The sequence below is a fragment of the Trichoderma evansii genome (genome assembly GCF_050947405.1).
Source record: "Trichoderma evansii strain SZMC 28006 chromosome Unknown GGI43scaffold_32, whole genome shotgun sequence".
NCBI classification, from domain to species: Eukaryota; Fungi; Ascomycota; class Sordariomycetes; order Hypocreales; family Hypocreaceae; genus Trichoderma; species Trichoderma evansii.
The window spans coordinates 245,492-271,771 of record NW_028145174.1 but is presented as its reverse complement, the minus strand read 5'-3'; the positions used below and the strand labels follow the sequence as shown (position 1 = coordinate 271,771).

The 26,280-nt window shown below is 46.6% G+C and overlaps 10 protein-coding genes across 10 annotated transcripts; 6 read left to right on the top strand and 4 right to left on the bottom strand.

Annotated features, from left to right (window-relative positions):
• Positions 1 to 409: 409 nt before the first annotated feature.
• On the top strand, positions 410 to 1,798 carry GGI43DRAFT_431651 (pepsin-like aspartic protease). Its single transcript, XM_083209436.1, has one exon. The coding sequence runs from the start codon at positions 557 to 559 to the stop codon at positions 1,724 to 1,726; it is 1,170 nt and encodes a 389-aa protein (XP_083055732.1). The 5' UTR covers positions 410 to 556; the 3' UTR covers positions 1,727 to 1,798.
• A 107-nt stretch (positions 1,799 to 1,905) lies between these two features.
• Positions 1,906 to 3,173, bottom strand: GGI43DRAFT_431647 (enolase C-terminal domain-like protein; the record flags this gene model as incomplete). Its single annotated transcript, XM_083209435.1, has 1 exon — positions 1,906 to 3,173. The coding sequence occupies one exon, from the start codon at positions 3,171 to 3,173 to the stop codon at positions 2,052 to 2,054; it is 1,122 nt and encodes a 373-aa protein (XP_083055731.1). The 3' UTR covers positions 1,906 to 2,051.
• A 3,458-nt stretch (positions 3,174 to 6,631) lies between these two features.
• On the top strand, positions 6,632 to 8,686 carry GGI43DRAFT_426199 (GMC family oxidoreductase; the record flags this gene model as incomplete). Its single annotated transcript, XM_083208610.1, has 8 exons — positions 6,632 to 6,665; positions 6,727 to 7,079; positions 7,127 to 7,206; positions 7,267 to 7,342; positions 7,413 to 7,620; positions 7,679 to 8,094; positions 8,172 to 8,466; positions 8,571 to 8,686. The coding sequence occupies 8 exons, from the start codon at positions 6,632 to 6,634 to the stop codon at positions 8,684 to 8,686; spliced, it is 1,578 nt and encodes a 525-aa protein (XP_083055730.1).
• A 1,970-nt stretch (positions 8,687 to 10,656) lies between these two features.
• GGI43DRAFT_417933 (acyl-ACP--UDP-N-acetylglucosamine O-acyltransferase) lies at positions 10,657 to 11,789 on the top strand. The gene has a single exon (XM_083207476.1). It carries the CDS (start codon positions 10,718 to 10,720, stop codon positions 11,540 to 11,542), a length of 825 nt encoding a protein of 274 aa, XP_083055729.1. The 5' UTR covers positions 10,657 to 10,717; the 3' UTR covers positions 11,543 to 11,789.
• Positions 11,790 to 12,191: 402 nt separating this feature from the next.
• GGI43DRAFT_431636 (Zn(II)2Cys6 transcription factor domain-containing protein) lies at positions 12,192 to 14,210 on the top strand. Its single transcript, XM_083209434.1, has 2 exons — positions 12,192 to 12,468; positions 12,526 to 14,210. The coding sequence occupies exons 1-2, from the start codon at positions 12,416 to 12,418 to the stop codon at positions 14,045 to 14,047; spliced, it is 1,575 nt and encodes a 524-aa protein (XP_083055728.1). The 5' UTR covers positions 12,192 to 12,415; the 3' UTR covers positions 14,048 to 14,210.
• On the top strand, positions 14,211 to 16,193 carry GGI43DRAFT_431632 (uncharacterized protein). The gene has a single exon (XM_083209433.1). It carries the CDS (start codon positions 14,373 to 14,375, stop codon positions 16,137 to 16,139), a length of 1,767 nt encoding a protein of 588 aa, XP_083055727.1. The 5' UTR covers positions 14,211 to 14,372; the 3' UTR covers positions 16,140 to 16,193.
• A 1,979-nt stretch (positions 16,194 to 18,172) lies between these two features.
• GGI43DRAFT_388475 (uncharacterized protein) lies at positions 18,173 to 18,537 on the bottom strand (the record flags this gene model as incomplete). The annotated part of the gene is made up of 2 exons (XM_083204076.1): positions 18,173 to 18,422; positions 18,500 to 18,537. The coding sequence occupies 2 exons, from the start codon at positions 18,535 to 18,537 to the stop codon at positions 18,173 to 18,175; spliced, it is 288 nt and encodes a 95-aa protein (XP_083055726.1).
• A 1,337-nt stretch (positions 18,538 to 19,874) lies between these two features.
• On the top strand, positions 19,875 to 20,636 carry GGI43DRAFT_431628 (uncharacterized protein; the record flags this gene model as incomplete). Its single annotated transcript, XM_083209432.1, has 1 exon — positions 19,875 to 20,636. The coding sequence occupies one exon, from the start codon at positions 19,875 to 19,877 to the stop codon at positions 20,634 to 20,636; it is 762 nt and encodes a 253-aa protein (XP_083055725.1).
• A 157-nt stretch (positions 20,637 to 20,793) lies between these two features.
• On the bottom strand, positions 20,794 to 22,605 carry GGI43DRAFT_417930 (serine--tRNA ligase DIA4). Its single transcript, XM_083207475.1, has one exon. It carries the CDS (start codon positions 22,585 to 22,587, stop codon positions 21,067 to 21,069), a length of 1,521 nt encoding a protein of 506 aa, XP_083055724.1. The 5' UTR covers positions 22,588 to 22,605; the 3' UTR covers positions 20,794 to 21,066.
• A 694-nt stretch (positions 22,606 to 23,299) lies between these two features.
• GGI43DRAFT_271400 (major facilitator superfamily domain-containing protein) lies at positions 23,300 to 25,714 on the bottom strand. Its single transcript, XM_083201088.1, has 2 exons — positions 23,968 to 25,714; positions 23,300 to 23,905 (listed from the first exon to the last, which is right to left on the bottom strand). The coding sequence occupies exons 1-2, from the start codon at positions 25,371 to 25,373 to the stop codon at positions 23,419 to 23,421; spliced, it is 1,893 nt and encodes a 630-aa protein (XP_083055723.1). The 5' UTR covers positions 25,374 to 25,714; the 3' UTR covers positions 23,300 to 23,418.
• Positions 25,715 to 26,280: the final 566 nt, after the last annotated feature.

Genomic DNA, 26,280 nt, shown 5'->3' with positions numbered 1-26,280 from the left:
CGGGATCCCGTCTGCTCTCCCAGAGTCAAGCCAATGAGAGGCAGATTAGTAGTTGAGTGGGTGACCATCAGCGAACACCGGCTGTTGTATGTTTTGTATTTTTTTTTCTTCCCTAGTTACCGCTCTTCGCATCGAATCTGACACGCTTTATATATTATACGGAGCTGCAGGTGATTAGTATACAGATGGCGGGCTAGCTGCAATACGAGGCGTTTAGACCGGGAATCGCAGTTCTCCGTTGTCAGCGAACTGGTATTAGTGCACTATAGAAACTGGGGCTCACTCTCAGTATTATATATGACTGACACAGGTAATCCACGGCTATGCCCCGAGAAGGAGAACTAGCAGCGATCACTTACAGGGCCCGTTCAAGGTCCAAGCACATATATAACTGAAAGGCGTATTCGATGAATCAACGACCAAAGGGGTAGCCTCTCGCCTCTCCTCAAGCGATTGAGGTTGCCTGATATTCTCAAGATAAGCTGTTTTCGGCGGCAACGCATCGACTCTCAGTTTTGACAACATCAACGTGAATACATAAGTTTACTTTGCCATCATGCCTTCTCTCAAGGACATCTCAGCATCTCTGCTGCTTGCTGGCCAGGCCGCCGTCAACGGCCTGCCAGACAATGTATTCAACGTTCCCTTGACGCGTATCATGAACCTCGAGTACTATGGCATGGAGTTCGAGGTCGGCAATCCTCCCCAGCGATCGTTCCTCAAAATCGATACCGGCAGCCCCACGATCGGCTTCATTTCGCCGCGCAGCAACTTGTGCCTTCGACCAGGGGCTCCGTGCGATCCTCTGGGAACTTACGATAATCTCACCTCGTCAACAGCAGTAGTAGCATTCCCGGGCAGTTATCCCAACTACAACGATGGCCTGCTTGACAACGGCCAAGGCATCTTTGTCAATGATACGCTTCGATTTGTAGGCCTTTGCGCTGAGGACTTTCTTATTGGCTCAACTGATAGCTTCAATCTCGCTGTTCGGCTTTCGCAGACCAACCCATTTGCAGGTATCATGGGCTTGAGTGCCATGTGCTTCACCGGGCCCCAGTGCAATGTTTACCCGAGCTTGGTTCAACAGCTGTCGGACCGTGACATTTTGAAGACTCGGGCGTTTAGTATCTACCTAGGCCCGGACGAACCGGACGCGACAGGCCACCTTCTTCTGGGTGGTGTGGATGAAGCCAAGCAGGACGGACCTGTCTTTACACAAAAGCTAGATTCACCATGGGACGTTGAATATTCATCTTTTACTCTGGACAAGGCTGGAGAAAAGACGGTGTGGCCTATAGCTCCCGGAAATACAGTAACTTGGGACACGGGTGCGGCCTATTTTGGCCTGCCAACAGCCGTGTTCAACGCTGTTGCTGCCGTTCTTGAACTCCCTGAAAACGTCATCTCGACACAGGATCCATACGAGGTGAACTGTAAGCACCGTGACATTGTTGACACAGTCCTGGAAGTCGGATTTCCAGGCAACGGAACCGTCAAAATACCTGTTGGCCGCCTAGTGACCACGCTCGAATCAGGCAAATGTGTCACTTATGCGTTGAATGGAGCTGGTGGCTCTGGAGAGACAGATACTGCAACGAACTTTGGATCGCCTTTCCTTCGTAGTGTTTACGCAACTTACAACCTGGACACCCTGGAGTTGACTTATAGCCAGGTGAAGTATACAGATGAGGAGCAGATCATGGCGATTCCCGCAGCTAAGTAGGGGAGCCGGGTGCGACATTCGCCACATTACGTGAATAATTAAAATAGACCTTAATGATAATCATGTCTCTACTGTACAAATGTCTTTGGCAACGTCACTCCATTCAAGTAGCAGTGCCACTAGCTTGATTGGCAAAATAAGTTGCTGTAGGTACAGCTCTGCTATAACAGCTTTACCGCCGAGAATATTTGCAGCCGCACAAGAAGCGATAGAGCCCATTATTCTTTTGCCCATTTCAGCTTTCTCTTGTACATTTCATATTCATCATAGTGTATTGGTCGTCACATAACTTGATCCGATTTTGGTTGTGTCTATGAACCTGACTCTATACTTCAGAGTAGCTGGCAACGGGTTCTCCCAATACATCCAACAAAGGAGTCACACCCAGTCCTGGTTTTTTCGATGCCATTACACGGCCGTCAAACACTTGATAGTCCGCGTCCGCCACCTTCACCGTAACCATGTCCTGAGATCCCAGGATACATCTAAGGTACCGCTCTGGAACTGTCTGTCCAAGGTGAACAATTGCAGCAAAGGCAATCTCCGAACCAACAGTGTCCTGGACACTGAAAGTATAGCCTGCAGCGATGCACATGTCCCGTTGACGACGGCCCTTAGTAAGCCCTCCGTTCTTGGAAACCTTAAATCCAATGCCCTCCACAGCATCTTCAGCAACAAGCTGCATAACCGAGGCGTCATCTGTAGCGAGTTCATCAAGGATGATGGGGATATTGGTCCTTCGTCTCAGGGAAAGGCATTCCCTTGTGGTGGCGCAAGGGGCTTCTAAAACGAAGTCCAACCCATTAGGAAGTAGCCTAATCATGCGTAAAGCGGTTTCTACTGTCATTCCACCGTTGGCATCGACAAGAAAGAATTCTTCAGGCGTCTTATCGGCGAGACAGGCTGCAATTCGCTTCGCGTCTGTTGCAGGCTCTCCACCAATCTTGATCGAGTGTCCAAGGTAGCCCTTTTTGCGGTGTTCGTCAACTCGTTTCCGCATCATTTCCGGCTCTCCCATGTAAATGGAAGATATGAGTGGTAATTTGACGTTAGTGCGGCCGCCTAGGAGCTCACAGACGGGCATTCCGACCGATTTGCCAAAAATGTCCCAACACGCAACATCAAGTGCTGTCTTAGCATGTAGATGGCCAAGTAGGGTCTCGTCCATAACGTCATTGATGCGGTCGACCCTTCGTGGGTCCAGGCCAATCAGTCGAGGTGCAATCTCGGCGATGCCTGCTCTGACACCGAGAGCATGAGAAGCTACGTAGGTAGAGCCGAATGGTGTGCTCTCTCCCCATCCTTCAATGCCAGTATCGGTTGTTATACGAACAATAGTAGCATCGAAACTCTGGTATTCACGTCCCCCAGAAAGCCGGTAGACACCTCCAGAGTAAGGCAATGTGACTTGGAAGACATCGATCTTTGCAATCTTGAGTTCAGCCATATTGGCTTGGAAAAGAGCCAGTGTATTGAAGCGGTAGATTTGACTAGAGATCTCGCTAGGCAACTATTTATGCTGAACTTCATTCGTTTTATACCTAGAATTTGTCTTCGTACAACCAATTGTCCTCACATCCGTTTCTGCCACCTCCACTCTGCATCACCTCCTTCGGATGCCAACGCCGGGGCCAAAACAAGCTGCAGCCATCAATAGGCTTTGTTTTACATTGAACAATTACACAAAAAACCGGTGTGACAATTCTGAAGACGATATCGGGCGTTGGCTCTACCAGCTAGGCTAGATTTCCGGTCGGGTCTATATTCCGAGCCAGGATCGGCCAGCTGAAGAGTCGGCTTCAAAATCCGATGCGGGGTTGCTTGGAATGATGAAGCGAACAGCCATTAATAATTAACATGATCAATATATGCATCTAACTAGCTTTAGTCGACTTTAATTTGGCCAAGCTAGCCGAACCTTATTGTTTTTTGGAGATATTTATCCATCTAGTCGTTGAACGAGGGGCTGGATACAGCCCTTCATTGCACCGGCCTTTGCGGCCTATTTCGAACCTATATAACTGCATTTATAAATAAAGTGTCTGTCAATATACCGCCACTCCGCCTGTCGAGCATAAGTTATATATATTGATGTATTCGTACTCTGACATTAGTGGCTCAACCAGTGAATTTGGTGAGGTGGGGTTTGGAGCACATATCGCGTGGACAAGGAGTTCCTTGTACCCTTGGGCGTCCTGATCATGTAATTAAGAATTTATTTGATAATTCGTAGAAATTATGGTTAGGCGGTTGGAAATGATCGGAAGCATGATGACTGATTGTATGTGGTATTCGGCTTCAGAAGCCGTCAACCGAGAAGCCATTCCATTTGGACATAATTCGGTGCTCTACGAGGGATGATAAATCAACTTAGCCTATAGTCTTCCATAAATAAATATGTAGCTAGTATAGTAATAATTTACCATATGACAGATATAATTACATAAAACACAAAATCGGGTTTAAACACTAAGTATTATACACTTTTTTTGGTCTAGTGGCTTGGTAGCAGAGCTGGATCTGACAAGACAAACTCGGCCAACTGATTTGCAGTCAGCTTATCTACTCAGCAATAATTTACTTGAACAGATTTCAAGCTCATACAAACTCTGGATAAGGGGTTGCTTCTATTGCTAAAGTTCATGTTGCCGGCAGATAGAAGAATAGCGGCATCGGTGTTCCCCGCATCCTCGGACGAGACTGCCGTTCTACTAAACCAATGCAAAGACCCAACTATGCTAGCCGCGACACAGCCTTTAAAAGATATCACCTGACGAATACGAGTAGCCCTGAGTGTGCTACCCGAAGGGATGTTACAATCTCCTACTATTTTCCTGATCATGCTATTTGAGATTTGGTAAGACAAACCATTGACAGAGAAAGGTACTTATCACGTGTCGAAAGCCTTTGGTGATAAATTCATCGCAGCGAATCGAGAGGTTGATTTCATCTCGTTCATTCTATTACTAGACCAAATCAGTTGTAAAATAAGCGGCCATTAAATAAAATACCAGTGGGATTTAATTCTTTGGAGCGCCATGAGCCCGATATCGTGTCTGCCAAGATTGGCATCGCAGTGTCTCCAGCTATTGTCCTATCAGTGGTACGCAAAACATTTACCCTCAATCATTATAAACATCAAGATGGAATGACTGTGTATACCGAAATTCACCTGTAGTTCCCGGACTTTGCTCGTTATAGACAATGGCAGCCATGCTGGATCATTCATCCAGCTGACGTTAGCAAGCAGCCGCTAGACTTCAAACACTGACGACATCCATAAAGTTAGCATCAACGGAAATGTTCATCATCCGGTAGTAGTGGGTGAGTTTCAATATAGTTAGTCTGATGAGCAATATATGTGCTAAGTTACCAAAAAGAAAGCCCACCTGGGTTCCTCTAGTGGGAAGAATCACTGTTTAGACTTTCAAAAGGCGTCCATCAGTTCTACTTTGGCCCAAGCAAAACAAATCCAAGAAGTACCATGTTTACCAATAAGAAGCTCAGTCTGGGGCCTTGGTTTAATGCGGAACTGAAGATCAAGGTAAAGAAGTTTTCAATACTGGAATCCTGGGTAATTCTCTTTTCCCTCAAGCAGAAACTGTTTCGGCGTGAGATGACAGGGTTTCGAATTTTTTAAAAGTGGGCGGGAGATTTCCTCGTGAAACTTACAGAAAACCCAAAGGCACAGATAACTGATGTCCTTAGCTATAAAACCAGCAGGCAGGTCAGAGAATTGCATATGCTTTTTCTTCTTATTTGGTACAGCTTCGTACAGCTTTGTAATGATAATTGTGGAAAATATAGGTTCGATTGGCTTAGCCTTATATTATTATAACGCGATATGGCTCCCCTACTTATACACTATAGCTAGAACAACCCCTGCACGCCTAGGTACTGATACTTCCTATGTGGGTGCCCCTATTTACAACAGTAATATTCCATTTACAGATGCCTATATAGCCTACAGAACGATACGATATCTCGAGCCTTTACAACTGTTTTATTATGGAGCAAAATAGATGAAATTGCTCATAGGGCCGTACCTACGGTAACTGGAAGCAGCCCTAAATGATTCTGAATCGTTTCCGAACCAAGAGATTGATGCGCAACATTGTGTAAAAAATTAGCTAACCAAAAGTGATAGATTCAGTCAAACGATTCTTACGCCAAGATAGATTAGCATCCGAGAAGAACTTCCGAGAAAGTGAATAAGATGACCTACATGTAGCTTTATTGTGTGTATATTAGCGCTTAGCGTCTTAATACACGTAACCACTAATGCTAGTGCTTAGTTACGTATATATATATATATATCACGCCACTCTTTAAACTCAATGGGAATATGAAGAATAGACAATATGATGATATATATAGAGGCGCATCCTGAATAGATTATCTCATCAACCAGTGGTGTGGATCGTTCCAACCGAAAGTAAAATGGGCCTTGAGAAGTAATTAGTTATAGGTGTAGACAACTGTTGCCTATTGACTTAGTACGGGCGTATTTCTGCGACCGAGGCTATTGCTGAAATAGATGGTAACTTGAATTTAGTAGAGAAGATTACTAAACTGATAGGATAATATTAATGCATTGATATACTGCCGGGCGACTATCTTTCAATAGTTGATTAGTAGCCTTATACTTTACAGGGAGAGAATTCAGAGGGCTGAAATAGTGCTTATTTTCATCGGTTTGTTTGTTTCCGCGGATATTAATAATCGATACGAGGCGAATGCGAGTGCGAAATAGTATAGTCGAAACAATAAGGTTTTGGCACTTTAGTATTTAAAGGCATGCAAATAGAGAAAGTTCATTCTTGCATTCGTTCGTAGCACACATATCTATCTTGCTAGCGGTGCATTGTCGGTTTCCTCATTCGTACCTCAAAAATTGTTTTCTAGATGGCTGAAATTTTCGACTTTATTGTTGTTGGTGGTACGAGAAGAAGTCTCTTTTCAAATCTGTAATGCAGAAAAATAATTAATTCATTACATAGGTGGAACTGCTGGATGCCTTATTGCCGAAAAGTTGGCATCGACTGCAACAAAGCCAAGCGTTGCACTTTTTGAGGCAGGAAATAAACAGGAAGACGATTTACTGCGCCGAACTTGTCACCGGTTTTCTTTGGCTACTACTCATGCTGAACTAAGCTATGGGTCCAAGTCAATCCCTCAAGCCCATTATGGCGGCAGAGAAATTGATATGATTCGAGGCAAAGGCCTTGGTGGAAGTTCGCAGATTAACTTCCAAGTCTGGTCTCTTGGTGCCAGGGACGAATTTGATGCTTGGGCTGAGAGAACCAAAGCCAAGGAATGGGGATTTGAGTCTGTACTCAGTACTGTTAAAAAGGTATTTCGTTTGCCTGGCCAACTAGGACAAGAGCTAAAATTTAGAAGATTGAAAATGCCGCCGTAAATATACCAACTGGCTGGGAGAAATTCTCTCAGCATAATGTCGACTGTCACGGCTGTTCAGGGTAAGAAATCTTTATATATATCCAAATCCAACCACTACAGTCAGTTATTAAAGATTACAGGCCAGTAGACGTATCACTTGGTCCATTGATAGAGCCGGAGACTAAGCACGTTCTAGAGGCTGCGGCTGAGATTGGGGTATGTAAAACGAATCATTTGGAGTGCGACTAATGCAAACATCTTTTAACCTGTTAACTCATTGGCTTAGTATCCATTAAACTTGGACCAGAATGACGGTGACCCTATTGGTTTTGGACTACCACTGAATTCGACCAAGTGCGGGTTTAGGACAACAAGCGAGTCGGCATTTCTTAAGAAGAATATCCCAAACTTGCAAATCCGCCAAGGCTCTTTCATATCCAAGATAATTTTCGAGGAAAAGAGAGCTATAGGCGTACAGTGCAATGGCTCACAGTGTAAGTCACCTTATGACTAGCAAACATGATTTAGCTGTAATCGCTGAAACAGCCATAGACTTTGCAAGCAAGGAAGTCATACTCACTGCAGGTGCAATTGGCAGCCCACAGATATTACTTCACTCAGGGATTGGTCCTGTGACCGAGATTCAATCACTCGGAATTGACGTCGTACAAGACCTCCCAGGTGTTGGAAAAGGCTTTTCCGATCACCCTTGCCTACCAATAGTATATCATATGGGCCATGATTTTTCGGAAAGAGTGACATTGGCATCTGATGAGTTGAAAATGGCTGCTGCCGAACATGAACTCAAAAGTTCAAAGACTGGGCCATTAACACAGTATATGGCTACAGCTCTTACAGCGTTTCTTAAATTACCCGGTGTAGCCGACTTGGAGGGATTTAATCAACTCTCTCCTGAATCTCGAGAGCTACTTGGAAAGCAGACTGTTCCTCATTTTGAGCTGGCGATGGTGAGCATATTAGCTTTTTTTTTTTTTTTTTTTTTTGTGTGTGTGCCGTTATTGGATAGTGGCTGACAAAATACTAGCTGGGCCCTCTTATCCCGCCTACTTACGTGTTTGAAGATATAGAAGACGGTTATCTAACCATGTTTGTTACGTTGATGAATCCACAATCTAAAGGCACAGTCTCGATTGCCAGTGCTGATCCTAATGTTCCACCGGTCATCGACCCAAATTATCTCGGCAATCCATATGATCGTGCTGCCTTAAAAGAAGCTACTAAAGAGACTTTGAGAATTATGGATGCGCCTTACTTCAAGCAGTTTATAAAGCATCCAATCTTGGCTCCCTCTTCAGCCAACGATGAAGATATTGAGGCAAGTATAAATCCATCGTAAATCGCCAAACTATCTGCTAACATACGCCAATCGCAAAGGCATTTACTCACGCTGTTGGCATGAGTCTCTTCCACCCTAGCTGTACAGTCAAAATGGGTACAAAAGATGATTCCATGAGTTGCGTAGATCGCCATTTGAAAGTACACGGATTACACAACTTGAGAGTCGCTGATATAAGTGTGACTCCTTTGCTTCCTAGGTAATTTTAATCTTTTTCCCCTACTATCGTAGAATATTATGACTAATTAGATGCCAGTGGTCGTAAGTTAATTGCTTCACAGCCTCTCAAATTGTTGATGTGGGCACTAACAGGTAACATTATAGATACTCAAATTGTAGCCTATGTAATTGGCAATATCGCATTTGAGAAGATTTCTGCAGAGTGGAATTTGTAACTTCGTGGAGGTTACTTTGTTTATCTTAGTTCTATTCCCAAAGTTTTTTTTTTTTTTTTAAGCAAGTAGAACTCCTGTACTCGCATCAAAGCTTTTACTGCTGCGTTCAACTTACAACTTACAGTATCTCAGTGTAGTGATGCGAAATGTTCCTGAAATGTGATTGTAATGATGCTGCGATGGCCCTTCTGAGTCTACTTACCTCCATCTGTATAACGTCTTGGCTAAATACCTTACCGACTAAGTTGTGTGAACTAAGCAGGCTTTTGATCAGCCGCACAGAAATCGATGCTTAGTTCACCACGGTTGATTAGGTACCTCTATCCATCGAAGCGCCGTACCAGTTCCGTAAGTGATTCGACCTGTCATTGAAATTTGATAACTACCAACAGCTCATGCTTGTCAATGCATTCTACTGTCTTTGTCAAATAAACTACACCAATTTATTATACTATCATTTTCAGCTCGTCGATCAACCAACAAGTGAGTGCTTAATTTGTGAAGCAAAGTACTATAGCTGCGTTATTCAATGTAGAAATGCTATATCGTCGCTTGCCAGGTGATCAGATCAGATTCTCAGCTCAGATTATTGCCAGATAACGCCAGTTCAAATAATCTGGCAGCAACTGAGAGAAGCCCATACATCCTATACCGTAGAGCCAAGAGTGGAATCAATGGGGGACTAGGAAACAAAGGCATTTATCATCATCAATCTCTACTATACAAACCGTCAGGTCGTTTGCTAGCGTTTTAGTGATGGCAAATTCCCCTTTCACACAGAGAATGAATAGGCGAGCTTGCCGAGGTCCAACAGGTTGACTACCTGTGGAAACAACCTCTGTGGGACTTTTACCAACTGGCCTCCTAATTAACGCCAAAAAGCTAGGTTAGAAATATAGGTCAGATTTTCCTGCAAATCGTGAGTTTTTAGCGAACGGCGTTATGGATAGATACGATTCATAAGGTTCTTCTAATTGATGGAGTTATCGTCAAATGTGCTGTTTCGCCAGCAGATGGCAGCCCTACTCTGCGAAATTGAATTCTGTATTGATCACAAAGGAGTAGCACCGATTATTTGCAATGGTCTTGGCCATAGAATTGTTGGTAGAGCTTCGCTGGAGCGCGAACAGTACCAGTAAGATACCAGCCCATGTAAACACTTTGTCTTCGGGCACTGCGAAGTACTCTATATATTCTAGAAAATAAGGGAAGGCAGATGCGAGAACAACTCAAAGATATTATTAATATTCCTGTACAGCCACTAGTTTTGGCGTACTCACCTCGTTCTGCGAACTGACAGAGGGCTAAAATAGCTAGCTGTCGCCATGAAATGCGGATTTCGGCCGCTGACGCATGAGACATTGGAGTAATTTGGAGGCCGTGGCTTCGAAGGGAGGATTAGTCTCTTTAGCTCATCCTCCTCCCTGCTTATTCTCCGAGATTATGAGCACTCAAATTTATTCAAGTGAGGCTTATACTTCTTATGATAAATAACAGCCATCCATGTAAGCTGGACTCCGGGGAACGGTCTATCACTTGGGCCATTCCATTTTTAAGCCTTTCAGCTGGGTCTGATATCCAACTAGCCTTTAATCACTAAAATTATTGTACTAGTAACGGACACCGCAAGTAAGCACTATTGATGCAAGGAGCTGGGATCTATCCAGTCATTTCGCGGCCCGTCTTAGCCCTTGCCGAACTCCACCCTTGCATACCTGCTATAACATGGAAGGCTGCCAGTATAAATGAGAAGAAAATATGCAAACTGCATGGCTAGACGCTGATGAAGCTACTCTGAAATTGAGAATATTTTAATCAGCCTTCCCTGCGCTTGTTATCATGGACACGAGATTGCAATCTCAAAATACCTTTGTCCATCCTACGAGCTTGCTTGACAGCGACTGTATGCTCGGAAATAATGTCAAAATTGGCCCTTTCTGTCATGTGGGGGCCAATGTGACAATTGGAGATGACACGGAGCTTATTTCTAACGTAACAATTCTATCGTCGACATCGCTAGGCAAGGACTGCAAAGTATATCCATTCGCTGTTTTGGGTGGACCACCACAGGACAAGAAGTACTCAGGTGAAAACAATGCCTTGGTCATTGGAAATGAAACTATTATCAGAGAATTTGTGTCAATACATACAGGCACAGCAGACGGAGGCGGTATTACGCGTATTGGGAATCGATGTTACATTATGACCAACGTCCATGTCGGACACGATTGCCAAATTGATGACGACGTAGTACTCGCTGCTGGAGCTGGGCTAGCTGGCCACGTATCTGTGGGTAGAAGCGCCATCGTTTCGGGGCAAACTGGCATTCATCAGTTTTGTCGGATTGGCCAGCTGGCATTTGTTGGTGGAGGAAGCATGGTCACCGGGGACGTTTTGCCTTTTTCTACCGTTATAGGCAACAGAGCAAGAACAGTGGGCTTGAATTACGAAGGGTTAAGGCGGCGGGAATGGCCGTCTGAAAGGATTTTAATCTTGAGAGCTGCAGTGGTGACCTTCCTGAAGACAGGGCAGCAAGATTTGGAAAGCTTCTTGAAAGAGTCGCCAGACTCTGCTGACGTACGAGTGTTGCTCGATTTTGTAAAAGGCTCAACAAGAGGTATTTGCCCACCAAAAGCAGATACAAAAGCAGTGGTCAAGTTATAAATCAAGACAACACCTGACAGAGGGCGTCTCTGAATATTGTCTTGTAAATAGGCAAGCTGTGCTATATTGTAGGGTAAAGTGCCAGTAGTAGTCCAGACCTTAGAGGTGAGGGGGTTACTTTCCTTGGCTTTAAAAAGGAAGGGGGTTTGACTTGTTTGCTGGCTTTCCCCTACTTTGGATACGGCCCCGCTTTGGATAAGTGTTTTCCCGTACTTGTTGTGACTATCTGGATGGAAATGGGTATACGAATGAGCTATATGTATAAAAAAATATGAGCTAGTTAGTATGATTTTATTGAACTAGGCTAATCGAGGACTTGTTTCTTTCTTTTTCTCTCTCCTTAGTTTTATCTTTGCATCTGTTACATGCTCAAACCAGCTAGCAACCGTTGATGTCGTCAACATATAAGACACAGCTACCTCAAACATTGATATGCCTCCTGTTTCATACATAACAGCTAATCAAGATGAAGTTCGATCTGCCTCGTATGCCAATTGACCTGAAGCTCTCTTTGCTACCTCCTTGTACTACGTATATGCCTGACGACGCAATGCCAGATCCCCTGTATCACCATCTGAGCTATAACCAAAATAGGGCTGTAGCTGGAGATGATTGGTCCTAAGGCTCGGATCTGCCCCACCCGTTTCACGGCCGAGAGTGGAGATAGTGGCTCGGCTCCGTCCGATTCGTAACGCCTGCTAAAGCTTGTAACAACTTGATGCACATCAAAATGTCAAAATGGGCCTCTCAATGGCCTCTGTCATCTTATTATCTCCCTTCCAGCCTCTCATATCAGCAGCAAATTAACTCTAAATTGTCTAATCTTCGGTCTTAACCCACTCTCCCAATTTTTAAGAAAGAGTTCCATCCACAATGCCTCCCCGCAAGGGTAGTTCTAAAGTGAAGACTGGATGTCGGACATGCAAGTACGCTTATTCTTCTTTCTCGGTATTACCGGGCCGGCGCTGACGAGCGAGACGTAGGGCCCGCAAGATCAAGTGCGATGAGGCTAAGCCAAACTGCCGGCGGTGCGCTTCCACTGGACGCACATGTTCCGGGTACGACGACTCGGCATCCAGCACGCTAACATGGTATCGACCACGCCAATTGACGGCTCACGACGAACAAGAGGGACGGGCATTCCAGTTCTTCTCCCGTGTCGTTGGCCCCGCCCTCTCTGGCACTATGGACGGCTATTTCTGGACCCATCTGGTCCTGCAGTTTAGCCACTTCACCCCTGCCGTACGACATGCCGTGGTGGCCATCAGTGCTCTCTACGAGGACTTCCAGAACGGCTCACGCATTATGCGGCTACGCGATGGGAACTTATTCGCGTTGAAGCACTACAACGCCGCCATTCGCGACGTCAAGTCGACACAGGATGATCAGCTGATCCTACTAATGTGCATCTTGTTTATGTGTGTCGAATGCCTGCAGGGAGATTTTGAGGGCTCCGTCAGGCATTCCCAGCATGGTGCTCTAATTCTCGACAAGTTTGGGTGCTTGCCATGGGCACGCAATTATCTCCTTCCCATCTTCCGGCGGCTCGCGCATTCTCCATTCATGATGGGTGCGAAGCTGCCGCCAGGCCCCAGTCTAGCGGGCTTCGATGCCGCCCTGCCGGACCGGTTCGAGACCCTTGCCCAGGCACAGATCCTACTTGACATGATTGTCACCAAGGTAGGCCGGTATGAGAGTGGCCACAATGAGGACTCACGAGAGTCACTAGAGCTACGATTGGGGGAATGGCGCCAGCGCATGGCCGACTTCGAGTCTTCGGGCCAGTGTTCGGATATCTCTAGCCAGCTCGCCCTTGTGAACATAAAGGCGAGGTGTGAAAGAGCCAAAATGTCTCTTGACATGCGGCAGCTTATCACAGAAACCGATTTCGATCAGAATCTAGAACATTTCCGATCCATAGTGGACCTAGCGAGTCGCGCCGCGCAGCTCAGGAGTTTTCTCGCCAACGACTTACTGCAGCCCGTCTTTACATTCGAAGTAGGGTTTCTGTCGGTGCTGTTCTTTGTGGCGTCCAAGTGCCGCCATCTCGAGACTCGTCTCAAGGCCCTGTCACTAATGCCGCTGGCTTGTGTTGCCAAGGAGAGCCTGTTCGACGTCGGGACCTTGTACCGGGTGGCTCGTCGCATCATCGAGATAGAGCACGGCATATCGCTTGATGACGAGAAGATGAGTAGCACCATCCAGAGTCATGATACCACAATCTGGCCTCCTGAGAGTCGGAGAGTAAAGGGCGCTCCGATTGATCACGAGATAGAGACAATCCTTGGCGAAGATGGCACAGCCACTTATAGGAGAACAGTCTGGTTTCTTATGAGAAAAGACAATGGCGAAGTTGTAAGAAAGAAAGAATATCTCACCGATCAGTGGCCCCGTAATTCTGTTCTTAATGTCCCAGATATGCGCTGCGCCCGGCCTAGAGGCTTTGGCGGGGGAGAAGCGAACAAGACTTTGGAGATCAGATTTATTTCAGAATATGGTGATTAAACTCGCCATTTCCATAAACTCCATAGAACGCCAGTGGGGCTAATCCGAGCGCCCCAGATTTTCGGAGGTGGCGTGGGCAACGACCCGGCTTGTGGGGTCCGGGTTCTCGTCTCCCTTCCGGTGCATAAGGATTAGGAGGGGGGTTGAAAGGCTTATTGAAGAAGGACGTGGCGTATGGCGACGTTGCTATAAAGTGGCGGTCAATTCGTCTCTAAAAGCTGTCTGCCTGTGGTTCTACAAGCTACCTCATTGGAGGCACCAGTCTTCTTCAGCTTCTCTCGTTTCCCCAGTCACTCACTCCCCTTTCGATTAATTTCCAGCCAAAATGCCGCCATCTTCCCGGTTCCGGCTTCTTGTGGCAGCGGCTGCTGTAGCTTCCAGGACTGCGTACGCAGCTACCTTGAGCGACGTGTGTACGACGAGCTTCGCAGAAGCAGCACTCCCAGCCAGCGACTTCTACCCAGGCATAACCATCGACTCATCTTCCGTTTCAGTATCGCTGGTCACCAACTCCTCTGTCAGCTCCAACTGGTACCCAACTAGCAATATCAACTACTGCAATGTCACGTTTGCCTACTCCCACAACGGCATCGCCAACGACATCGTGCACGTCACATATTGGGTCCCAGATCCGTCCGATTTTCAGAATCGTTACGTTTCCACGGGTGGAGGCGGCCTCGCTATCAACTCGGGCTCAGGGTACATTCCCACAGGCATCATTGTCGGTGCCGTGTCTGGAATTACTGACGGTGGGTTCGGGTCCTTTGACACGAACTGGGACGACGTCTTCCTGCTCGCCAACGGCACCGTCAACTGGCAGTCAACGTACATGTTTGGCTACCAGGCACATCATGAGCTCGCTACCTTGGGCAAGGAGTTCACGCGCAACCTCTTCAGCATGTCCACGTCCGACAAGCTCTACTCGTACTACCAGGGCTGTTCAGAGGGCGGCCGCGAGGGCTGGAGCCAGTTGCAGCGTTTCGCTGATCAGTTCGACGGCGCCGCCATCGGTGCGCCGGCCTTCCGTTATGGTCAGCAGCAAGTTAACCATCTTTACGGAAACGTAGTCGAGCAGACCATCGGTTACTTTCCACCGCCGTGTGAGCTGGAGAAGATCATGAACCTGACCATCGCTGCCTGCGATCCGCTCGATGGCAGGACCGACGGCGTCATCTCCCGCTCAGACCTGTGCATGCTGCAGTTCGACCTGAACAGCACCATCGGCGAGGCATACTCGTGTGCGGCCACAGCAGCGAGTGGTGTCGGCGGGTTCGCTGGTCTCGAGCGTCGCCAGTTCCCCAGCGCTACTGCGAGCACTCCAGCCCAGAACGGCACCGTCACGGCAGAAGCGGTTGCCGTGGTCAGCACCTACCTCAACGGCCTCCACGACTCGGCCGGCCAGCGAGTCTACATCAGTTATCAGATTGGTGCCGAGTTCGCTGACGCTCAGACCCAGTACGACAACACCACCAACACATGGGAGCTAGACGTCTCCGGCCTGGGCGGCGAGTGGGTGGCTCGCTACCTGGAGCTGGTCGACTCGGATACGCTGTCCACACTGACCAATGTCACCTATGACACCTTGAAGGAGTGGATGGTTCTCGGCATGAACAAGTATGGAGACTCGCTACAGACAACATATCCGGATCTTACCGACTTCCAGGCCGCCGGTGGCAAAGTCATCCACGTGCACGGCGAGCAGGACAATTCCATCCCCACTGGATCTTCAGTGCACTACTACGAATCTGTCCGGAGCGTCATGTATCCCAACGCGACGTACAATGCCAGTACCGCCGAGATGGATGACTTTTACCGCTTGTTCCTGGTCCCCGGCGGCGCTCATTGCTCTGCCAACAACTATCAGGCCAACGGTGGCTGGCCGCAAACCACCCTGCAAACCGTAATCGAGTGGGTCGAGAAGGCAGTGGCTCCTAATACTCTGAACAGCACCGGTGACATCGATAGCCTCTGTCGCTGGCCCACGCGACCCTTGTGGTCCGGTAATGGCACCTCCTTTAATTGTGTTTATGATCAAGCTTCTATCGATACTTGGATGTACGACTTTGATGCCTACAAGACTCCTCTGTACTAAGAATTTGTGTTATCAATTAAACAGTATATAAATTAAACTTAGTTGGCTATAAATGGCGATTTATTGATCTTGCAGAATATAATTCTAAGTATTGTACTATGCTTCATCGGCGCCGACTCTTCGCCTCCTACTAGTGAATACGTATTGTACCCAAGTGCATGTTTATAGGATAGTACTATTAAGCCATTAACCATCATAATCTTTATGCCTAAGCAAATTTAGCTCCCGTCGATTTGTCACAGCCAAATTGCAGGTCAAAAGCACGCAGATTTTCGAACATGCGAGCTTCCCCTGCGGCCTTGGCCTCGCTTTGTGTTAGTGCAGGGCCAAAGCCAGCCGGAAGGCGTTGGCCTCTGTCAGCTAGGAAGCGGTTGATATTATCGTTATGGTAGGGATGGGAACTCTGAAAATCACCATTGCCAGTAGCAGTGGTCGGTTTGCCAGCGCTATATGAAGTTCGATTAGCTCAATTTCAATATTTGGCATACACCTAAATCTCAATCATTGATATGGACAATGTATGCAGCTGTGTAATAGGTAGGTATAGAGTTTGGATGCCATACATAGATATATTATGGAATACGCAGACATTTTACAAAGTGTACCAGGTGAGAGGAGAAGTGAAGCCAATTTCATATCTCATGAATGTAATCGTACCTACCTATCACTACCACTGCGCACAATATGCGGGGAAGTTGAAGGCATTTTAGTACTAAGCCTTGGATACGCAAATTGAAAATCTGTAAAGAGAGGAGAATGTTAAAAATAAAGGCGAAGTGATATTGGGCTTGGCTGATTTTTACATCCAGATATGAAATGGGAAGAGGTAGAAACGGTTTACATATTCTAGATACATGTACAACTATTATACTTTGCCGCTGGCCGAGTAGTATCAGAGCAATTATATCCGATATTCGTTATGCTTTTTGAAGTTTCACAACTGAAGATGAGATAAAAAATACGCATCGATCATTTTACTCCGGATCCGTCGATAAAATGAGACAGAGATCCATATCTTGTCTCGCTTTCTTTTTTCGTTATCGAATTAGAAACACAAAAAACAAGACATTGATCGGCACTCCAACGCAAGACCCATAGATACAAGGGAGTCTTGGTTTCACACCGATGCTGCAGAAACTAAGACATCTTTGGCACATGCCCCTACCCGACACCAACATGCAATGGCAGTTTGTCGATGTTTCACTTGGCGGAGAGACTGATTTACATGATTACTGCAGAAGCCGGTTAAAAAAAGAGGCAACTGCGTCAGTATGCTCCATACCTCGTGGTTGGCCTGCAAGAATCTGACAACAGCATTTCAAGATGGGGAGGATGCCTGAAGCTGAGTATCCAATAACACACAAGAGCCGCATGAGCGCCTAAAAAAAGACCGTGCCTAGTAGCCAAGGACTATATACGTAGACGTGTAGCCGCGAACCAGTGCATCGTTTTCGGATGCTTTGGTGTCTTATTTTTGGCATCGGTATTGCAGCTCCGCCTAGGACATGAGATGCTGTGTCTTAAAATAGCATTCAAGAAATGAGACAACTGAATCTGCCATACACAGAATACGATATAATCCTCCTGGAAAGCAATTTGATTATACATAGGATTCATCCTACTTTCAATCTTGGAGTCCGAATCCAATAATAAGCCACTTCGCCTAAGGTCTAAGCACTGCTGGATTTGACAGTTATATGCAGTATTCTGATCCAGTCGCGTTATTTTCACTTTACAAAAATTCTCTTGGCATGCCGGTGCTTTAAACACATGCTAAATGGCTTAGCTTATATACGTGAAGTGATTACGGCAACAATTGGGGATTTTCTTGAGGGCATAGGCTGTTCCTGGCCTCTATTTCAATGGCCGCAACAATCTTCACTGGGTATAAAATGCATCACATGATTACCAGGTAGCTATGTATATTGAGGTACCTTGGCTAGACGAACTTTATGTAGTAGATGAATCTTGTCTGGGTAGAAAAGTTTAATCTACCTGGCACAAGTGCACAGTTTGCCCGAGGAGCCCAGTCATCAGAAGTTGTCGGTGATCTTCTGCTGGGCTAAAGCTACTCCAGGTGCTCCTTGGCCAAGCGTTTCCTCTTCGGTATCATCTCGGAAATTGCGTGCTAACATACGCAAGAGCGGCAAGGCAAATCCTCTGTAGAATTCGTCACGAAAATGTTGCCACCGAAAGCCACGGGGCTGCTCAACGGTCGTTATTAGGTGCTGAAGAAAGCAAGCCAGAAAGGCAAGCAGCACATAAAGGACGCAGAAATCGCAACTAATGTAGCAAATAATGTTAGTAAGGGTGAAATTGTCCGTACCGAACAATGCCGAACAATGCGTGTATAAACTTACAAGAGCTTCAAAATCACCTTTGCAAAATACAGAGCCATCTTCTTTTCGTGACGTATAGAAGAGGGTAAAACGTGTTTTGTCGCTCACCCAAATTTTGCTTCGTGGTGATGTTGGAAGATGATATCTATGCGATATGTATCGATGTCTTCGGCTGGGTTGTTTTCTGATGTTTAGATGGTGGTATCTGTGCGAAATGTATCGATGTTTTCGGCTGCATTGAAAGTTTGCTGATGTTTGTAGATGACCGAGCAATGTTTCTTTATGAGCAAGGCGCCTTCTTTTTATACTCATGAGAAGTAGGAGTATCACCACTTGTTACTGGTGCTAAAAATAAAAAATACTAAAAAAAAACAATTTGCGCAATAATCTCCATAGCAACTGCGTTTAAAAGTTAATGAATTGTTAACTAGGTATAATAAATTACACGTTTTGGCCACATTCTCATAAATGGTCAACTCAAAATAAGGCGTTGTGCTAAAAATAAACCAACAGGAGAACGTAGCTACATATGCCATTGTATTTTTAATTTTATTCCCTTCTCCCCACTCAGTTTCCTTTCTTATATTTTTCCTATTTCTTTTCAAACTTTCCTTCTTTTTTTAATCTTCCTTTTCCGTCATTAGAGCTTGCTATTGTGGAAACTCGAGAGTGACCTCTTTTCAACTTCTTCTTTTTGTCCTGGTCGCGTCAGGCATAGGGTACTCTCTCCAGCACCTTAAGGTCAGCCTTGAACAGAAGAGTGGAGAGCGGAGAGAGGCAGGTGGAAATACATCTGAGGAGAACTCCCCCAAGAATTCTTTCCGCCATACTTATATATTTACAAGCAATATATATGGAACATTGACTGAAAGGAAATTGTAATATACAAATAGTAATGACCGATGTTGTACTATCTTTCTTTTCTCATAACGCAGTATGATTGTACCAAATTGATGGCGTCACTCAGGATATCTCTTTTATGCTAGGTACCGAGCCGTTATACGGCTAAGAAATATGTAATTAATCAGTGAATTAATTAACAATTTAGACGTCACTAAAGAAAGTGAAAGTCAGTAAATTGTTGTGTAGCATTTTGAATAGTCGAGTGGACGCACTGGCCTCGTTGCATTCACTTGGGCCACAGCAGCCATTTGCTTAAATGCTTTCTTTTATTTCCCGATCTCCCTCTCTCCTCTCTCTTTTCATATAGATGAGTCTTACACCTTGAGAATTTCCAACCCCCTTGAACCGCCATAGTGGCTACATCCCATTCGATTCACCCAGACAGAATATAGTAAGCGAGCATTTTATTCTATTTCCTACACTCTTGATGTTGAATCTAATCGTTAGTTGATAAATTTCAGTTTTGCGTCGTGAAATATTGAGCGTATTATCCATGGAGACAGACGATGAGGCTTCGATTAAGCGAGGTTTCGTCCTCGAATCGATAGCCGGCCGATATAGATCCACTCCCTTGTCCACTGTAGGAGAGTTACAGTTTCAGCTGATGTCAGCTCCGAGAATTATAGTCCTACCGGGACAGTTAGATGAGGCGATTATTCAAGTGCTCACGTCTTTCGGGGTGCCACACAAGTTTCTGAGAGCACACCTATTAGAAGATACGGAATATGACTGGAGGGGAAGCAGGCCACAAGACGCCGTGGCATCATATTTCTGGGCGATTCCTCAATTTGTTCGTTGCTGTGGCAAGTGTACGACTGAAACTTTTGAGTATACAACCGATTCTCGCGGACCGGTAGTGATTCTTGGAGCTTCGTTATGGGTAGCAAAACAAAAGGGTATTTCTATATTGCTCGTACAGCAATCTGTTACGCGTTGTCAAAACACAAACTTGCGGGCTGATCCATCTCTCGAGGACGAATTGCGGGAAAAGCTGCCTCATGCGGGGCTTAATATCTCTGTTGAAGATTATATCAATCAACTGGCCTATGAGCGATGGGTGGAATACTTAACAGAGCTCCACATTGAATCGACGTTTCCTGCTTTGATTTGGGAGGCAATGGCATCAATTGAGCAGAATCTCGACATGTCGAGATATATTACCTTGGATGGTAATACACTGTACCTCGCTGATGAACACGCTTGGGAAGATATTCTTCGTAGGCTGGAACGCCGCATGCACTGTATCCGAGCTTGAGACCTACGATACTGCTACCAGCTATAATACCGCTACCAGCTATAATACCGCTACCGGCCATGATACCGCTGCCTCCTAGCTACTGTATCGACACAACGGCACAGATGGATATGAAGGAAAGAAAATAGCTGAGAGCACACCAAGAAGATTGCTTATGGGACGACAAAGATGGAGAATCAAGATTGAGACAAGAGGGGAAAGAGTAGCCATGATAGCTTGAGTAGATGATATCAATTTTTTTTCTTTTACACCTGCCCATCACATACACTATCGTACAACCACATGGCACGTAGCTGAACCAATCCCTTAATACATCGCACTTGACATGCTTGAAGAAAGAAATAGGAAAGAGAAACCAGCCCAAGTTAACATACCCTCCCAATATAAATATCGTAACAAATCAGCATTCACCGCCTACCCTATTCTTTTTTTACGCCATCATCTCTCCCACATTCCCGTCCTTCTTTCTCCTCGCCGAAGGCCCAATCTTATCAGTCCCCATCCACGGCCACAGGCACTCTGGAATTGCTACAGTGCCCTCCTCTTCGTCCCACCCGTTCTCTAGAATCGCGGCCAACACCCTCGGGACAGCTAGCGCCGTTCCATTTGCGGTGAAGGGGAAGGCCAGCTTGCCGCTGCTTGTCTTAAGGCGAGTTGCTAGCCTTCTCGTCTGATAGTCTGTGCAGAGGCTCGCGGACGACACTTCGCCCCACCCGCCGCTGTGATGCTCTCTGCTAGGGAACCAGGCTTCCATATCGATCTTGCGTGTTGCAGAGGCGCCGAGATCAGTGGACGGCATAGATAGGACGCGGCAGTACAGTCCTAGGGAGGAAATGATCTCTGTCTGGATATCTAACATCTCGTCAAAGATTTCTCGGGCTTCAAATTCGTCGGGGTTCGTCCACGCAAACATTTCGACCTTTGAAAATTCGTGTACGCGATATAGACCCTTTGTTTCGGCGCCGCGAGCTCCAGCTTCGGCACGATAGCACCTTGATACAGCGACTCTCTTCAGAGGTAGATCAATAGCATCAATAGTAGACATAGCCTTCATGCCAGCGAGAGGAATCTCAGAAGTACCCGCCAGGCTCATCTCTGGGACACCCCGCTCAGCGTCTGCTCGGGACTGGGCGATGGCATAGACTTGCTGCTCGCCGTTCTGGTCTCGAGGCTGGAAGCCACAGGCAGCGCCAATATGACTATACACCATTGTAGGAGGTGATACTTGAGTCCATCCATGCTTAGTAACCACTGCGAGGGCATATTGAATCAATGCTTGCTCAAGCTGTGCTGCTTCACCGAGCAGATAGTACCATCCCCAGCCAGACGCTGTGGCAGCACCAGCAAAGTCGAGAATGCCCAATTCGGCGCCAATGTGTACATGCGATCTCCAGATCTGCTCAGGTCCCTGTTCAAAACTCGGAGGCTCGTTGATATAGCTTAAAACTTCAGCTTCGTCTCCTCTTGGCGTATCCGCGCTGGTGAGGTTTGGAATCTCCAGAGCCAGGGCTTCCATCTGCGCAACCGCATCGGCCTCCTTCTTCTCAATCACCACCAGCTCACTCTTGAGTGCTCTCGCTTCATCCTGGACCTTCTCCCGGCTCATATTCTTCACATCCTTCAGATCCTCATCATCGCTGCTCGTCGCTGAATTAGCAAGCTCTTTTCTCAGCAAATTCGACCTCTCCCTCAGCGCGCGGCCATCCTTTTGAAGTTGCTGCCACTCGGCATGCAATTGGCCGATTTTGGCAGGGTGGGACGCCTGGCGCTTGTAGTTGCGCTCCAGGCAGGTGTTCTCATAGAGCTCCGGATTCTGCCGAATGTGCTTGATGTCAATGATGGGCTTTGGCGCAGATGAAGGGCGCTTAATGTCTGAAAAGCTCCGCGCAGAGAGGATGCGGGCTTGTAGCCGCCACTGGGGGCAGCGCAAGCGACATAGTGAGGGAATCATGACGGGTTTTGACGAGGCATGGTTTATGATGTCAAGCTCTTGGGAGCTTCAATCTCATGATGGTGGTGTGGTGGACAGAGCTCTGATATGCGATTAAGCGGGATCGGACAGTGCAAAATTTGCACTGTTTCATGGCCACATGCCCACGATCATGGCTGCATACAAGAGGCGGGATACCGTCACCAATGACATACTACGAATTCTTGAGTTTTCATTTAGAGTTACAGGTTAAATATGCTATTTAGCTTGATGAATTTGAGTTTGAACAATCGAGATTGGAAAGTAAAGATGTTCCTACGGCCCTCGCATATAAAATTTCAAGATCCCTCACTTCAGGCTATATCTGTGTCGTAAAACCTGAGCTAAGCTAGTAGGTAATCAATCCTTCGAACCCCAGCATTCACAGCCCTTGCTGCCAAGCCGATTCATGTGAAACAGGAATCTATGCTTAAGTCAACCATAAGCACTCTATTCGTCATAAGCAAGGGAGCACATAAATCTGTCATAAGAAATCTATCTTTAAGATTGATCCAGGCTAGCTGATGCAGCCGCTGTTTGATATCCACCCAAAGCCGACGACCGTATTCTAGCATATCTAATACTATATCACTCGTTTTTAACAGTAAAACATTATTCGTACTAGTAAAATATTATACCGCTTCCCAATCCAAGCTTTTTTTTTAATAAGAAACAAAACGCCATGCTCACACTCTCGCTCGTCCATTTATAAACTGGAATGGTATCAACCCATATAAAAAGTCAAGTTGCTGATGTGGAAAGAAAAGGAAGGAAAAGGCAAAGTAAAGATTATGGCCTCTCTTCATAGCTCTTTCATACGGTCTCAGCGGGACCGCCAATTTCGCTCTCCTTCTTTGGCGCATTGGCCAATGCTGCTGCGTTGTGCTCCTCTTCCTTCTCTCTCTGCACCTCTTCGTTCTCGTCCACGTTGGTATCAGAAGATTCGGGTTCGTCAGCTGGGGCTGAAAAGACAGGGGCGATCTTGCTCTTTGCTCTAATCTTGGCACCATAGAAGTAGAAGATGAATGGAATTGGACACAGGGCAATGGCCACACAACCGAGGAGAGTGCTAGCCCACTGAATGTGCATGCCAAGAAACATTTGACGACCGAAAAGCGGGAAAGCAGCTCCAAAGAGAGATCTCATTAAAGTGTTTCCGGCAAGGGCTGAAGCGGCAAACATGAGGTAGGCATCGACAATATAGTTGAGAGCCTGAAGGAAAATCGACATGAGGCCGAAGCCAGTAAGAATTCCACTGACAGTTGGGACTGCCCAATGGATAGACGCAGAGAATCCAGTCCTGCAATTATTGTTAGTTACTGACTATTATTCTGGGGCCGGTATTTGAGAACAATAACTTACCATCCAAACCAAAAAATGCCGCCGGCAAAGGCAATACCACCAACCATCATGTTGGGTAACCGCCACTCGGGAACTGGGATGCCATTGTTTGCAGCAAGTTTGCGATTATACCATGGCACCTGAAGAATGATGGTAAAAGTGGCAAGAAGCTCACCAATAACCAATCCGAAGAAAGTCAAGCCAGACAGGCCCGGGGTGAAGCCATGGACGCCTTGGAAAACAAGAGGGTATGCAGTGAAGAATAGATAGAGCAGCCCATAAATAAAGCTCATGTAAAGTGAAAGAAGGAAGATGATGGGTTCGGTGAACAGAAGGCGTATCGGACGAAGAAAATTCTTGCTGGCGAGTTCAGCAAAGTCGATTTCAATTTCCTCCTGCTTGGCGTGGATGCCCCAGTTCTTGGTCCGTCTTCGCAGTTCCGCAGCCTTACTAACAAGGATGACGGGTGGATAAGACTCCTCGAGAAAGACCAAGTCAAGAATAAAAGCGGCAAATCCCATGATGGCAGGGAGATACTCGGTCCAGCGCCATCCCAGATAGGATGTGACAATGAAGCCGCCGATAAAGGGCGCCAGCATGGGGCCAGTAAAAACGGTCATGGAAAAAATAGCAATGGCTGTTCCTCGAGTCCTATTGTCAAACATGTCGGAGAAGACGGCGGCAACGACAGCCAGCGGGCAGGAACCGAAAAAGCCAGCGAAGAATCGACAGATGAGAATCGTCTGAATATCTTTGGCGGTGGCGGTCGCAATGGTGAAGAGAGAGAAACCAAAGATGGAGACGACAATGGGCAAACGACGGCCCCGAAGCTCAGACAACGGTGCCCACAGTGAAGGACCGAATGCGAAGCCCAGGACGTAAAACGAGGTGCCCAAAACACCAACTTCGAGGCCAACATGAAAGGTTGCGGCCACAGTGGATGTCGCAGAAGAGAAGATGGAGGACGTGAAGGTGGAAACGACTGTAGTGTAGGCCAACATGGCAGACGTAAGGAGCTTCTTTCTTGTTGGCCAATTCTGGGCGTGTAGAGGATCGTCAGGCCCATCGAATTCGACAACATATTCTTCTTGGGCGGGTAGTAATGGAGGATATGGCTTGCCGCCACCAAAGTTTGGCATAGGCTTTCGAGATGCTCTACTCTCTGAGCGAAGTGAGCCTCCGACGGTATTAACGTGCTGGCTTCGCTGAGTAGCAATTCGACTAAGAGCGGTAGAGTGGCGCTCCAGATCGTTCTGCGTTGATACGCGACTCATGTTAGTTCGGCGGCGGTAGATGCTGTCGCGATCTGAGGACGACGAAGCAGACGAAGCTGTCATCGCACGTTCAATCTCGTGGCTAGCTCGCTGATAGCGGCCGGCAGAGGCATCGCGCTCTGCCTCCCAGATCTCTCGTTCGGCGGAATCCATAATGTCGATGTCCAAGGTAGTACTGCGCGCTCAACGTGCGCTTCTTGCTGTATGATCTGCTCCCCAATCGACAATGGGAGAGAAGGATATAAGATGAATATAAGACGTAGAAGTCTGAGGAAGATGGGAAAGAAAAATAAGGATACACCGCCGATATATATGATGTTATCGATGGCTGGAAAAGAACCAATTGGCCGAATACCCCCCAAAATGCCGAGGGAAAAGAGGGGAGCCCGATTGATATAGTCCTGGTCAGAGCCAGGGTGAGAAAAAGCTTGACGGCGCAGGAACGGCAGTCGTCGCGATAGGTGGAAACGAGGCCACGGTACTTAGTACGGCGGTGATCGGGAGCTAGTAGGGCGAGATGCCAAGTACAATTTACTCGTCCAGCAAAAGGCTAACGCTGGAACAGGGCAAGTGCAGAAATGGCTAGTACGCGTATGGGATAGAGCCAGTAATGGCAGCGCTCCAAGCGGGGCGGCTAATTAGGTAAGGTGGGGGTGCTGTAGATGTGATGATGTAGTTGACAGTGCCAGTGGTTTAGTAGGCCTGTCAGATGCTAGCAACTGAGGAAAAATTCGTTTCAACGGTAGGAGAGGGTCCTGTCTTCGCTAGAGCAGAGGAAATAGTAGCAGCAGAGACCGTAAATCGTAAATGAATTTTGATTGATGCGAAGATGACAAATGAGTCTGAATAATATTTAGTGGGACGCAAATCCAACGACAATTGTTCCGTTATCTACTAACAAACAGGGCGAACAGAAGGATCTCAGACGGGAAGCTCAAGCGGAAATGCTAACACGGCCTATGTATGCATGTAAGATAGGCGGCGCAACGCTGTCTTTATGTACCACAAAAGGTCGTCAATACGACTTGAGCTACCAGCAATTAGCATGTCATTTCTGACT